At 39.0% G+C, this 15,148-nt stretch overlaps 1 protein-coding gene across 1 annotated transcript in view; it reads left to right on the top strand.

Moving 5' to 3' along the window:
* Positions 1-4,844: 4,844 nt before the first annotated feature.
* Positions 4,845-15,148, top strand: part of TDRP (testis development related protein) — a gene marked incomplete at its 5' end in the record, with an annotated part of 12,999 nt that continues 2,695 nt past the window's right edge. The window contains one exon of the mRNA XM_010141001.1: positions 4,845-4,937. Coding sequence (XP_010139303.1) covers positions 4,845-4,937 — 93 coding nt within the window. The remainder of the gene's footprint in view (positions 4,938-15,148) is intronic.

The following is a 15,148-nucleotide window of genomic DNA, read 5'->3' as shown; positions in this document are numbered from 1 at the left end:
GGTTCAGCATGGGAAGTGTATCTGCTGAACACACAGCCTCATGTCCCAGAAGAAAGATATGTGTGACTGAGTAGTGCATCCTTTATTTATTGAAACTGTAAACCTCATTTTTCCATAAAGGGCGTGTTCAGTTTTGTGTGAGCGTTCAGGTACAGTTCAGCTTTATTTTTCATCTGTGTTAGAAGAATACGTTGAAAATTGTAGATTTGTTTCAATGCCCATTTCCATTTGATCACTGTTGCCTCTATTTCCTGACCCAGTATATATCCACACATTGAGTTTTTCCAGGTGTGTATTATAGATGCAGCAAAGAAAATGAGGTTCAATGCCACTGATCTTCCGCTGATAACTTTCTTCTTACCCATGTTCGAGTGCATTTTTCATTGGTTTTTATTCACTTCTAAAATGAGACAGAGTGACTTTTGCATTAATAATCTCATTTAGACTTGTTTGTTTCATTTGACGTTTTAGCAAGATCCTACTCAAACATGAGGAAATGGTTTGTTAGGTGTATTTTAAGATGGAGGTCTGGCAGTGTGATCTCCTCTTCCGAATCGAGGCTTTTTCTGGTCAGGCTGTGTATACATAGATGTTCAACTGTTCGGTTTGTAATCAGCGTTTTGGGAATCTTTCCAACTTCAGAGGTTAACTTTCAGGCTTGTGATTTCCTGAGTGAATATTTAATACTTTTTGTTTAACCTTTCCCCGTCCTATGACTAAATAATTTAGTGGGGTTTGTGGAATACTGGGAATTGTGTTAAATTCTACCCGGGAACGTATCTCTTAAGGTGATGTTTGTTTGGGGTTTTTTCTCCACTTAAATTATACATTTGTGGATCGCAATCTAATTCACACTTACAGGCATGATAACCTAGACTTTAAATTATACTCAGTCCTTGATGAGACATGATGATAGGTGGGGGGGTTGTAATAGGTCAGTGGAAGGGCGAGAATTTGCACCAAAAGGACCTACTCTTTTAATAATAGCTTGTTTACTCTTACGTGTGCTCGGCTTTGATGGATAGTGTGCGTCCTATAGGAAGGTTCCACAACTGGGTAGAGAAAATCGATAATATACCATTTTATGTACTTGAGTAGAAGAAGGGCACGCAGAGTGAGATGATACTGTTATTTGCCTTAACTGTTTGATGTCCAGTGTTCCTCATCTTGGCCTGAATTATGAAAGTGAATGATCTAAAGAGACTAATTAATTACTTTACCACAAAGGAAGCTGAGGGAAGTAGATTAAAATTTTGATCTCTGTACAAAAGGGTTTGTGTGTTAGTTGAATTAATCCCTTGGGTACCTTATGGTTTGCAGTATGTCCAACAAAAGGGCACTTGTTTCCTTATGAAAACACACTGCGCATACCAACCTTCCCCTGCCAGAACTGGAAAGCTATTCAAGTTGCTGATCAGCATTTCCCAGCGTTAGTATTTAGTCACCTATTGGTTAGTAAATGCTATAAAGTGGTCCACCTTTTTCTTTTAAAATGAGGTAAAATATGAATTGTTGAAACTGTAAATGGTCCAAATAAAAATACACTGAAATAATTTGTAAGTGTTCAGTGTCAGCATGTGTTAGGTAGCATGATGAAGGGAAACTCATCTTCACTCTTCACATGTAGCGGCGCAGTAGGTTGTCCCCGGAAGAAAATTTGAAAAAAGAAATTGTAGGCTCTCTGATCTCTGAATGGTAACAAAAATATAGAATATGCATGTATCAGAAGAGGTTGTGCTAATGTGTGTCACTGAAAAACACAAATTATTCTGTGGGTAAGAAGTGAGGATAGGTTGTATATGTCTTCTCATCTTCTTTGCCATTCCCAGTGGTGGCACAGGTCCTCTCCCTCCCTCTCCTCTGTTCCTCTGTTCATTTTTTTTTTTGTTTGTTTTTTTAATACATAACCCATCCCTACTGCACAGCACGCAGGTCCCTCCCTGTCACGTGGGCCGTGGCTGGCTCTGAACCAACACACACGCTCCTCTGCAATCTCTTCCTGCCGTGGGGCATTAGTCTACTCTCTAGTGATGAATTTTCTGCAAAATGGTCGGAAATCTAGTCTCTTTGAGACTGATGAACTCAAACCTACTAGCCAGTTTCAATAAAAAGTTACTGTGAGCGCATGGGATGTATGGGTGAATGTCACAAGCACACCACAGTTGTCTGAGTCTGCTTTTCTTAAGCAGTGTATGGATACTTGATGAGTTTCACCACAAAAAATGTATTTTAGGTATTGGATTCTCACCGATTACTTTCTTGAGGGTTTCATATCTTAATCTTTGTATTTCCTATCTTGTAACTTTGTTGTCGTCTTACCATCAGCCTCCACTGCAGTAGTTACTGCAAACTACTGCCCCATTCCTTATGGGGTAGTATGTTGTATGTCTGTGAATAGCAGGATTGTCTTAGCACAGAAACAGAGCCCTAGTTGTCACTCTTTTAAAGAAGCAAATAAACACCCCTTTTTGTCTATTTGTTGATGAAATACGTAATTCATAATAACTATGTATTCATATTTTATTGCGGTGACTCCCTAGCCACATGAGATAGGTCCTCACTGCACCTCTCAGTTTTCCCCCGAAAGCTGGCACCATGAAAGTTGCTTCACACTCTTGCTTCCTTGTGCTCTAGCTTGCTAAAGACCATGTGCCTTCACACTTCCATCTTTTCTCTGTAGTAGAGTATGAAGTCTCTTCATGCACTTTCATAATTTTATTATCCTTCTTAAGATATGTGGAGGGCTGGAAGAATTAAGATGAGAGGTGTTATTTCCTTGGAAGGTACTAACAGTGTCTTGTTTGTTCTGGAGACAGCATTGTTGGTTGTTGAAACTGGTAGCTCTGCCAGCTCTGGATGTCTTGAGATAATTTTTCCTCTTACCATACTTCCCCTTGAGGCTTTTCTAGTTCTTGTTATTTTTTCTTCTTTTTTTTGTAAAAATTTGGACAAATCAGATGAAATATTCTCTAGCTTTTAATCTGTGCCCAAGCAGAGACACCATCATGTTAAATATTTGCAAAAAGATTTAAAGTCAAGATGCAAAGTCAAAGACTTTGCAATCTCATACAAAAGTTTGAGAGCTGAGAGTATGGAAGAAGGAAGCTTCTGAAGTGGTACGAGTGTGGCATTTCCATTTAAAACATTGCAAATGATTCTCTTAAGTGGAAGGAGAAAAAAAAAAAGGGGAGGGGGAAATAATTGAATTTCATTTTAGAGTACCACACAAATCTTAACTTTGTCATTTTTGGAATACTGTTTACAATAATATTCTCCGGTGTTAAAGACAGCTAACTGAAATCTGCAAAGCAAAAAAACTTGCTAACTAATATTCTCATTTTGAGTGATAATAGGAGTTCCTCACTTTGCGTTCTGCACCAACAAGTAAAGCTGTCTATCTACAAATCACTCTATTGTGACATGCGGTTATTGTTAACTGTAGTTAACAGAGATGGTCTTCATACTGGTTCTAGAAATGCTCCTAACGCCATCTTTGTTCCTTGTATAATATAAAGTATTGTCTGTAAAGTAAATGGAAGCTTTACTAGGCAAATAACTACACACAAATATATTTTAAAATTACGAAAAATAATATATCAAAAAAAGATGCATGAGATTGGAAGCTGTTCTCTCAAAATGAAGCTGATACATCTGGGCCCCTGTGTGACTAGAAGTACCTAATGCTTTTCATGCTGGCTTTCTCATCTCTTTCTGATATGGTTAGCAAAGTGAAGGAGGTCTTTGGTAAGGTGTAGGAGCTGAGATACAGTGTGTTTTGTGTGTCTTGGGATATGTGTGTGTGAAGTTACCGTAAACCAAAAATGAAGCTTATGGAGCAAAGAGTGTATCAACTCCTTAGAATTTACTTTAGTTTGAAAATGAAGGAGTTGATCAATTTGATTCTGAAACAGTAGGTGGCCAGCATAAGCAAAGAATGGACCAAAGTGAACACAGAGGATCCTGCGAAACTGCCACTTCAAAGATGCTTTCCATAAACCATTTTGCTGTAAGTTTTTTTTTTTTGTCTTGGAACTGGAGTTAAATAACTTCAGTTATAGGCTGTTCTTGTTTTGTATTTGGGGACTGTTTGTATTTGGAGTGATATATAGACCAAAAATAAAAAAAGTAACATTTTAATCATTAAAACACAGACTGAAGAAAATTAAAATTACATCGTTCCTCTATGCTATGCCCCACTTTCTATATCTTCCTTTATCCTCTAGAGTACTGCTGACAGTGCTTTTCCTTGTCCTGTCTTGAAGAGAATGTTGATAGTAACACGATGGCCTCAGCATACTCAGACACCAGCTTACTTCAGAGATGGGCAGAAATCCTGCCTTACTGAATTACCTTCACCAACATCTTCAGTATTTTGGTTTTCTTCAGAAATCTACAGTTATAAATGGAGGGAAAAGGAATGTAGCCAAAGGTCTGACCTTGAGTAAAGGAAGTGTAATGCTTTTTAATATTAAGGAGGAAATAATCTTAGGATAGACCATCATCTAGTATGGTATTCAGAAAATCAGTGTAGATCTAAATATACTCACACAATTATTAAGATTGAAATTAAATTTTTAATTTTAATTGTACTAAAATGATTACGATGTAAGGGGTTTTTTGATCTCTCTTTGGGGTTTTGATTTTGTAATGCTTTTATTTTGTTTCCTACATCTGGTGCAGCATTTGTAATCATTCTAAGTGCGGTTTTGTTTACATTTACTTTGGTGTTCCCTTAGTTTTGCATTGTGATCATATTTTGCCAATTTTCTTTTATGATGGACTGAATGGAATAAAAGAATTTACTGAATACTGTAAGATGTGTCAGTGCTAATTGTTAAAACAAAACTGACTATGGGCCTCTTTATCCTTTTTTTGAGAATAAAGACCAGTTTCTTCCTGATGAAGTTTCATCTTCAGTGTCACAACTTGCAACAAAGGTAAATACCTGTTTTTTAGAAGTGTAGTGTTTTACTTTTATTTCAATCTATGTATGTTAGAAAGTGACCTGTTTTTCATGTACAGCCTGATTAAGAAGGATATTTATGTACTTCACTGATGAATTTATAATTACTTAATAATCCTTGGTCATGGGGCTCTCATTGAAGTAGGATTAGAGGTGCATTATTAGTTAGAAAGCTGCCTTAAACCCTTTTATTAATGGGGAGGGGAAGTTACCTTTTTTTTTCTTCCACATGATAAGTATCAAAACAAAGAATGAAAATGAGAAGCTACAGGAATAACTGAAGTAAAGTCTAAGGAAGCATTAAATTCCATCTGTAAATGGCAATAAAACCATGAAAAGTAGAACAGTTTTAGGTGATTTATTCTGTTATGTGAAGCTCAACTGGCTCTGATCAGAAGAGGTTAAGGACTTTATCTTGTATCTCTTTCAGGAAGAAAAAAGTAGACATACAAGTTAAATTTTTTACCTTGATATGTATCCAAGAATCTTTTAAAATGTTCTTAAAATACATTAGTGGAAGATGAAAGAACTGGAAAATGTTATGATATGCTATAGCTTGTTTTGAAATTCCGTAGGTATAGAGAAAAGCACTTAAATAGATTCATTAGTGCAATAGGATTCTTTACATTAATATGTATAAAGCAAACATCTGTCTTTGTTACTTCTTTTTGTTCTACTTCAGATGCAGCATGATTTTCACTGAAAATAGAAGTCAGATTGTACTATACCTGTTTCTACTTCTTAGAAGAAATGTGTTCTTTTTTATGAAAACATAATGATGAATGTTCAGGAAAAGAGTCTTTAATTTATTCTATTTTATATTGAACCTCTTTTGCCGCTTACTTAGTCATGCAAGAAGGCTTGCTAAGTGTGTGGTTTGACTTAAAAAAAAAAGTCACCAGGCAAGCCACTGAGCTGCAGTATATTTTTGTGTTTTAAAGTAAAATCCTCTGATCTTACAAATGTATTCACAAAAAAGCACGTTATCCTCTCATCTCCTCTTTCTCTACTATTGGATCTGAAAGCACTTCTGTATTTTTTTGGTTGGTCTGTTGTCTTAGAAACTGTCAATACAGTGATATTCCAGAAGTTCGAAAATATTTAATAGGTTAATAAAAGGCTGATGAATTATATGTGTGGCCTTCTCAGTATGCACTGAATAAAAAAGTCTCCATGTTGAAGCAGTATGTTAAAGAACAACGAAGTTCTTGAAGAAGAGGGCAGTGGATGAAGGACATACCTGCCCTTTAGGGAGCAGCCTTCCTGGTCCCTTAAAGCCTGAGTTGTAAGACAGTCCGTTTGCAGAGGAAAGACTTTGACCTAGGTTTGGACGTGCAAAAGTGGGAGGTGGGAGCTAGTCCTAAAGGCTGGAGATGGAGGTTGGAAAACGGTTGAGGTTTCTGCTCATGCAGGAAGCTGCCCACTTAGCGAGGGCAGGCTAACTGCAGTACAGAATTTTTGTAATTCTCTCTTAATGACTCTCCTGAGAGGCAGGTGTAGCTGGTTAAAAAGCCTCGTGATGTGTCTCAGTGAGGAACTGTGAACCCTCTAGTGGTCCTCTGCAAAATGCAGAAATCTGGAACCCCTCTTCACACTACACCTGTCCCTTCAGCCTCTGCAAAGCTGATCTTGAGGGTCTCGTGTGTGTGCTGAGTTTGAGTTAAGAGTAGAGGGGAGACTTCTTGTACAGCTGTTATTAGGCCAGTGTTTGAAAAGAGACAAAGAGTTTTGAGAAGAAAAATAAATCGTTGTAATTACAAAATTGGAGATGTTGGAACCTTCTGGTAAGGTCAAATTCTGGAGTTTGAGCTCACATGTGCCACAGAATAGAGTAACTGTTGGTCTGCACACCAGCAGTTGCTTGAGTTGCGAAGTTCCCTTCTTCCCCCGCCTCCAAATGCTTTGATATTTGGAAGACAAATTTGGAGGCACGTTAATTTTCACTTTGTTTCGCTTTGAATTTGTGCATATTATGAATCTCTTTCCTGTAATGTGGGAACAATGCTTCTTAGTTAAAGGTGATTGGTATTATTTTATTGTAAAATACTTAGTTGTAACTTTATTGAACTATAAGGTACTTACAAGGGAAATTCCATCTTTAGCTTTTTATTTTAGGTTCATTTTTTTCAGGGGGTGGAGGGATGGCTATTGTAGAACAAACAATTGCTTTTTCTCAGTCAAGGTCAAGAGGAAAATCCGTTCTTTTTCTTTACATTTATAAAAAATTTCTGCAAGTGTTTTGTGGAGTGCCTCTACTTTGCTGGAGGATTTTGATTCACCAGTTGTCAGTCCTCTGTGAAAGTACTTGTGAAGGTATGATGAAACTTGCCCAAAATATAAATTTCTGGAAATCTCATTTCACACGTGCTGAGCCATGACTTTTTAGGGATTAGCTGCCTACAGCAGTAGCAGTAGCTACTACACAGTAGCATTCTCACTGTGGGTACACAGTAAGAATCCCGTGTAATTGTTCTTTTTGGTTGCTAAGGCTGTGTCAAGAGGCTTATTCTAGTCCACGGAGAGTGAATTCTGTGCTCTAGAACTCTGTTGACCAGGCAGTCAGGAAGTGGAGAAGTCTGACAGGAATATATTGAAAGCACTGGATTCCACTCTTAAAACAGTCCATTTTAGAGTCAAAGGAATATTGGAACATACTTGAATCTCTTGCTTTGAAGTGTGAACTGTTTGTCTTGTCCTTTTAACATAGTGTCCCAAATCCTTGCTATTATTCTTTGGTTTGATTGAATTCCGTGCTTTTTTTTCTTGCCGTAACAAGGTGTTCACGTGTATTAACCACATCCATCTGATGCATGGATTTAGCTGCTCTTGGTTAAATTTACACACAATCTTCCTCTTTGGTATATGTTCATCTATATGTACATACTTTTTTTTGCGCAATGTACTTTTAAAATTTGCTTTTAGGACTGATCTGCTTCTTCAGTTTATAAAGTGTTGTACTTTACTGTTTCTCAGATTGTTCATTTATTACTCATTGCCTGTTTACCTAGTATGGGAAGCTGAGAGTCATGTAAATCATCAGAAGTTGTTGATGTACTAAAAAATGTTATAACTAAAGTAATTTTTGGTAGTAATACCTCTCAGTTTTGTAGGAGACATCCAGAGAAAGCTGTCCCTTTCTGGGGCACTTTATAACTGTCAGCAGACATTTGTACACTGTTTCCTCTAAAGAAGGACAAATTGTAGTCAATGTTTACAGCTTATGTACAGTTGATTCATTTGAGTCAATGCAGGTTACAAAGTTGAGTTTATAGAGTGAAGCTTAGGGGATTGGTTTTGGGAAGCCATAGTGTATATACAAAGCTGTAGTGAATAGATGACTGTTACTTTCAGAGGGTGCTTGAACTGGTATAAAAGCATGGAGTAGTTTAGATTGGGAAAGACCTTTAAGAACATCGAGTCCAACCATTAACCTATCACCAAGTCCACCACTAAATTATGTCCCTAAGTGCGACATGTACACATCTTTTAAATACCTCCAGGAATGGGGACTTCATCATTTCCCTGGGCAACCTGTTCCAATGCTTCACAACTCTTTTGGTGAAGAAATTTTTCCTAATATCCAACTTAAATCTCCCCTGGTGCAACTTGGGGCCTTTTCTTCTTGTCATATCACTTGTTACTTGGGAGAAAAGGCGAGCACCCACCTCGCTACAACCTCCCTTCAGGTAGTCGTAGCGTGTGATAAGGTCTCCCCTTTTTTGCAGACTAAACAATCCCACTTCCCTCAGCTGCTCCTCATAAGACTTGCTCTTCACCAGGTTCATTGCTCTTCTCTGGACATGCTCCAGCACCTCAATGTCTTTCTTGGAGTGAGGGGCCCAAAACTGAACACAGTATTTGAGATGTGGCCTCACCAGTGCAGAGTACAGGGGTATGATTACTTCCTGTTGGCCACACTATTTCTGATACAAGCCAGGATACTGTTGTCCTTCTTGGCCACCTGGGCACACTGCTGGCTCATGTTATGCTGGCTGTCAACCAACACCTCCAGGTCCTTTTCCACTGGACAGCTTTGCAGCTACTCTTCCTCAAGCCTGTAATGCTGCAGGGAGTTGAGACCCAAATGCAGGATGCAGCATTCGGCTTTGTTAAACCTCATACCATTGGCCTCAGCCCATCGATCCAGATCCCTCTGTAGAGCCTCCCAGCCTTCAAGCAGATCAACGCTCCTGCCTAACTTGGTGGTGTTGCAAACTTATTGAGGGTCCCCTCATCCAGATCATTGATAAAGATGTTAAAGAGGACAGGCCCCAACACTGAGCCCTGGGAAACACCACTGGTGACTGGCCACCAACTGGATATAGGAGGTGGATAAGGTAGTTCCTGCTACAAAAAAAGGTGCTGTTGCCCTTAACGTCAACATTTTCTGGTGACTGTTTTGACATCCTTTAATAAGCTGATTTTTACTACAAACCCAAAAGAATGCGAGAAATGAATGAGTTAAATTTCTGCCGGCTTGGTGAGTTGAATGGGGTTTCCACAGCATCACACAAGTACAAAACCATAGCATAAGGAAGGCAGTATTCATGTGAGCAGGCAGTGGACTGGGCTGACCCTTTTCAGCAGCAGTGTCTGATAAACCAGGTCTGCCACCTTGTGAGACTTCCCTCTGGGCATCTGTCTTGACAGATGGGCACTGCCACTGAAGCATCAGCAAAGCAGAGGGGAGAGGAGTGAGAGGCAGAAACGGCAGACAGTTTGGTTAGGATAAATGCTGCATCCTTTACACGATGTTCTAGAAGTGACTACTGGTACTCCCAGTTTCAAAAGATTTGGTAATTAAATGGCAGCTTTCTCATGGTGGAGGAAGTATTTCCTAAGCTGAAATTTCCTCTGCTGAGGGGAAAGAATCTGTGCTCTGGGCTTGAGCTGTTTAGAGGCTTGTTGGGACAGATGATGATGGTTTTTTGGTAGTCTGCCAGTTGATGGATTACTCTGTATGTGTAATTTCACTTTTACCGATCCTTTTAGATGATTGCACAGGGCACTGTGCTGCAGATTTTCACCATCTAAAATGGGAGGTGGGGGAGAAACTATTAATGGCTTTTCTGATAGGCATTCTCTATGCTCTCATAGCCAAACCGATATGAAACAGTCTGTAATTCTACTTTACGGAATACTGAAATGGAATCTGGAGATGTTTCTGCTTTGTTTTTCATTGGCATTTTTGAAAAATAGTGGACTGCAGTATCCAGCCTGGTCCTTTAAACATTTTTGCTTTCTAACTGGTATTAGAATTCTAGTCCTTCTTTACAGAGCTCCCTTTTCTTAGCAGTCCCTTATGGGCATTTAACTTGATTTTTATTTTTTTTTTTAACCTGCAGTTTTGACTTCCACATGGTTCTATTCTAGTCTTATCAAGTCCGCTTTGATTGTCAAAGATCACCTCCTCCAAACCCAAGAATAGCCCAACCCATCAAGCAGAGAAAGAAGCAAAGGTGGCAGGAGGGCTGTGTGCATGAACAAGATGTTCCTGAAAAACCTCAAGCATAAAAAGAAAGCATACAGGAGGTGAAAGCAGGGTCAAGTGACCTGGGAGGAATATAGAGAACTCCCTGAGACTGGATTAGGAAAAATTAAGCCCACCTAGAGTAAAATCTGGTGAGGAAAATGAAAAGCAAAAGAAAGGTTTCTGTACACCAGCAGCAGGGAGGGTGTAAAGAATATGGAGTCTGATTCTTGTCAGTGATGTTCAGTGAATGGGCAAGAGGCAATGGGTATAAACTGAAATAGAAGAAATATCATTTAAACATAACAAAAAATGTTTTCACCATGTGGATGGTCAAGGCCTGGAACAGGTTGCCCAGAGTGGTTGTGGATTCTCCAGCTGTGGAGAAATTAAAATCTTGGCTGTACATGATTCTTGGCAATCTGCTCAGGCTGACCCTGCATTGAGCAGTGTGGTTGGATTAGATGGTCTCTAGAGGTCCCTTCCAGCTGTAATAGCTGTGTGATTCTGTGAACTTTGGATGTTGATTTACTTCTTTTTCCACTGATATATGGAAAAATACTTTAAAGGTTTGAGAATACAAGCTACTCAGTTATGCATATAAACTTACTTCTGAATTTTAGGAATAGTACTTTTGAGTTACATGTAGACAGTTACATCATAAATATGAAATACAGAAGGTCTGCAAGTGGCTTGGTGCTTTAAGACCTTATCAGTCCTGTATTTTCATAATTCCCATAACATTAATCTTTTTACATAAAGTAAGTCTCCATTGTGGTAAGGAGTCAGCTTTCCAAAGTGTGATCTCTACTTGTTGACCCTCTTTCGATATCCGTTGCAAGGAAGCTGATTGTTCTGGGATCTGGGTCTTTCTCCACGTGCTCTATAAGAATGTAAGAAATTCCCAGGTGATTCAGAGACTGACCCATGTAGTCTGGAAGACTGACTTTGACTGTGGCAATGGGAGATGCTGTTCAGGGAGAGCGTAGGTTGGCTAGTTTCTAGGGCTTTTTCCCCTAACATCAAGCATTATTGTTTTGAGATATTAGAGGGTGCATCCCTCCAAATAGAGGGTATCAATTTATTAACCTGGTGTTTGAATTAGTCTAATACTTTTTGTGATGCTTCCCAACACTTTCTGGCCTGCAGCTGCTGCACGTCAAACGGAGTGTTTCAGAGAATGCTGACTTCAAGATCTTCTTCCTGAGCTGTAGGTAACCTACCAGCAGATACAGTTGTACCTGTTCCAGCTGCATTGGTGGTGGCACTTGCCAGTAGGTTAAAAGTCTTAAAAAAACACTGAAAAGAAAGACAGAAATGCAGCAGGCTGTTTTGAGGGATTTTAAAATAGCTGACAGAGTTACACGACAGCCGTAGTCAAGAAGCAAGATTGTTGTCTTGAACAGTTCGGTAGTTAGAAAAAGCTTCTGGAAGTGCGACATAAGTATTTGACCTGCTTCTTTGCTAAGGTTTATATTCTTAAGTATGGTACCACTGAGAAGGCTATCAAGAGTGAGCTGTTCTCTCCTTTTCAGTTGAATGAAAAGATGCTTCAGAAGATCAGCACTGGTGCAGGCAGGTGTAGAAGAAGAGGCATGGTAGGTAAAGGTTCTGGTTTTCCTCGTGCATTTACGGGGTTTCTTTCAGCCTAGTCCCTTCAATATGCAGTAGGCTTTGTGCAGTGGGTTTTATCACGTTAGCAGAATATGGTTTACTTGAACATTGATGCTCTTATGTATGGTGTGTAGATAGGTATTGGTTTACATACAGGTAGAAAGAGTGCATGGTTTGTAGATTTTTATCTGGAGACCTGCACACGCTGTCTGCTTGACACTGGATAGAACTTTTCTAATAGTTGTTCTTAAAGATACCTGCAAATCATAATTGGGCTTAACGAAATGAAATTTAAAAATAACTGAAGATGGAAATATTGAAAGTTTGCCACTAGATATTAACAGGATTTTATTATGAAATGGTTTGGGTTCCTTTTTTTTTTTTTTTTTTTTTTTTTTTTTTTTTTTTTTTTTTTCCTGAAAGTTTGCTCGGGTTTTCAAACCAGTGAAGCAAAGGTTGGAGTTGTATCAGTGATATTTGATGTTCTAGGGTAAAAGGAGGTCTATAGGTAGGTGTATCCTTTTCTACATTGAACTTGTGTGTATAAATGCTTACCTCCAAACAATCTTTCATCAATGCTGTTCTTTAAAGGCACATATAAGTTAAGATAGTTCTTTGTCTCTGTATTAAATTGCTATCTGAAAGCCACTAACAGTGTGTGGGGGTTTTGTTGAATTTTTTTTAATTTGCAGATTTATTATGTGGCAATGGCTTGATGAAACATCATTAGTGACAGAAGAGAAGCTTATATATAAATTAGATCACTGAGGTATATTTGGGTCTTTTTCCAGTGTAAAAGCCTATAGGATTAAGGCAGGAAATGTTGCTACGTGCTGCTTTTAACTGTGGTATGCCTATGGTAGCAAAGGTTCCTTCCCAAAAAGGCCTGAAATAGTAAAATTTGAGTAGGATAACAGAAGGTAAAGGATTTTTTTAACATATGAAAAGCTAAGTGCTTTCTGAAGTTTCTTCTTTTTTTTCTTTCTTTAAGCAGACTACTTCCTTCAGCAGCTAACCTCTCGGAGATTCTTCCTTTTTTTTGGAAGTTTGTTGATGAAATACTTTGAAGTGGGAGGAGGCCAAACTGGAGTAACAAATCCTTATGTTAAACTTGTTAACAATTTCTGTTACAGAAACAGATAACAGGATTAGGCCCTTATAGATTAAAATTGAGGTTTTAGGCCATTATTTACACTACAGAAGCATTATTTACACTACAGAAGCATTAAATACTTAAATTGCAGAGGTTGATAGTTTAAATACAGAGATTTTGTATGGAGAGGTATCTACCTGTTTGAAGGTGTCACCTGCAGCTTGTCTGGTTTTTTTTAATACGTACCAACAGTACCCATCTTCTGTGAGATGGGTATGGTGAGTCTGCCACTGGCAAGACTTCCAAAAGACTTCGAAAGTGGAGATTAGCTGTCTACAGGTTTTTAACATAATTAAAAATAGAAAGTGTGTGTTTAAATTAAATGTAAGGGTTTGCTTATTATAATCTGTGCTGACTTTATTCTCACAGTAGAAAAATTATATATGGAAGCTGTTAGCTTTCCTTGTGAAGCCATGAGGAATGCTGTGGTTTATGGTAAGGTTAGGTACGGATTAGGAAGAGGTGAGACTGCAGCTGCGAAGACCTGGGTTGTGGTGAACCTGGCTCTCATGTCCCTAGTCTGCCTGCATCCCATGAACGAGAGCTGGAAATTGCTCAGGGCTTGCTCAGCTTTCCCTGTTCAGAGTTCTCCAGAGCTTTGCCCAGAACTGCATCCATGTTTGTATCTAGCCAAAGTGAAACTGAGTCTAGGTTAGACCTTCCTTCTGATCCTAAAGTAGATCTGCTATGTCTCCTGAGTCAGAGTAGCTGGGGAGGTTCAGATGCGAGTAGGGAAGGCAGGTGAAAAGTGAGGGTGTAGGATGCAGTGAAATGGGAGAACAAGAGATGGAAATACTCCGTGACTAACGTTCAATAACAAGGGCTCTGTTTAACTCCTGTCAGTGGTAGAGGTTATGGGTTTCTGAAAGGTGAGGAGGTGGCAGTACCGGTATCTTCCTATCTGGTGTTTGTGCTCAGTTTGTAGGTGATGTTTCACATGCTTTAAGGCCTACGTGGACATGCCAGTTGTAAACTGTAGTCAGTTAAAACTTAAATGTCAAATGGATATTAATTTGCACCGGTAAGTTCTGCAAAAAAAGGATGAAGCATAATAATAGGTGATGAATTAGCTTTTGCTCATGTTTACAACTACTGTTTTGTTTTGTTTTTTAACTATAATTCATAATGTATTGTTGTATTTTTTTAATATAATCAAGTAACATTGACAGACTGTCACTCTGCCGTTCTTACTAGACCCTGTGAGAGAAAAAAAAGCAACTTTCATATTCTGTGTTTGGCATGCACATGTCATTTCTGTTAAGATCCCTAAGCGTGCTATCAGAATAAAAATAACCAATAGTTGTTCTTTTCACTTTGGACAGGGGGAATCAAACCTTTAATAATGCTGAAAAAATAATTTATGCTACGTGTGTAATGGTCACAGTAACTTTGGAGACCGCACTAGTGCCATATGTTATGTTTCACTGGTGAGCACATGCTCTTACCCTTTTTGCTTGCAGGGCCAGAAGTAGTAGTTCTGGAGAGTTAAAAACAGGAACAATGAGTGCAAAGCAGGTTAAATATTAAGAATTTCGTAATTCAGCTGGCTATCCTGTCTGTTGTGGTCCCTTCTAGCAATGACTGTTCGTTTCATTTCTATCTGCTGAAGCCCCTTAACTGTTTCCTAAGCTGCCTAGATTCCTTTCTTACTGTGAAACACTACAGGTGGAGCCAGCAGCTCCTGCCTGCGGAAGAGCATTCAGGAGCCCAGATGTACTCTCTGACATCACTTGCCAGCCTCTGCAAACTGTGGAGGTTTTGTCCTCTTCGCTCAGCAGGAGAGAGCTCTTGCTACAGTAATGCAACCTGTTCTTTTTCAAAAGGTGGCCAGAGAGAGCCACTGCCTTCCCAGCTGCACAGTGCACAAGTGGTAGGGCTGCGGCTGCCCATCAGCCACGCACAGTCAGCACTGGCAGCCATACTCTGTGCTTGTACGTCTGTAAATTAC

Source organism: Buceros rhinoceros, unplaced genomic scaffold (assembly GCF_000710305.1).
Source record: "Buceros rhinoceros silvestris isolate BGI_N320 unplaced genomic scaffold, ASM71030v1 scaffold8908, whole genome shotgun sequence".
In the NCBI taxonomy this organism is placed as follows: Eukaryota; Metazoa; Chordata; class Aves; order Bucerotiformes; family Bucerotidae; genus Buceros; species Buceros rhinoceros.
Note: the sequence above shows the minus strand (reverse complement) of the source record. Positions and strands in the feature narration are given on the sequence as shown.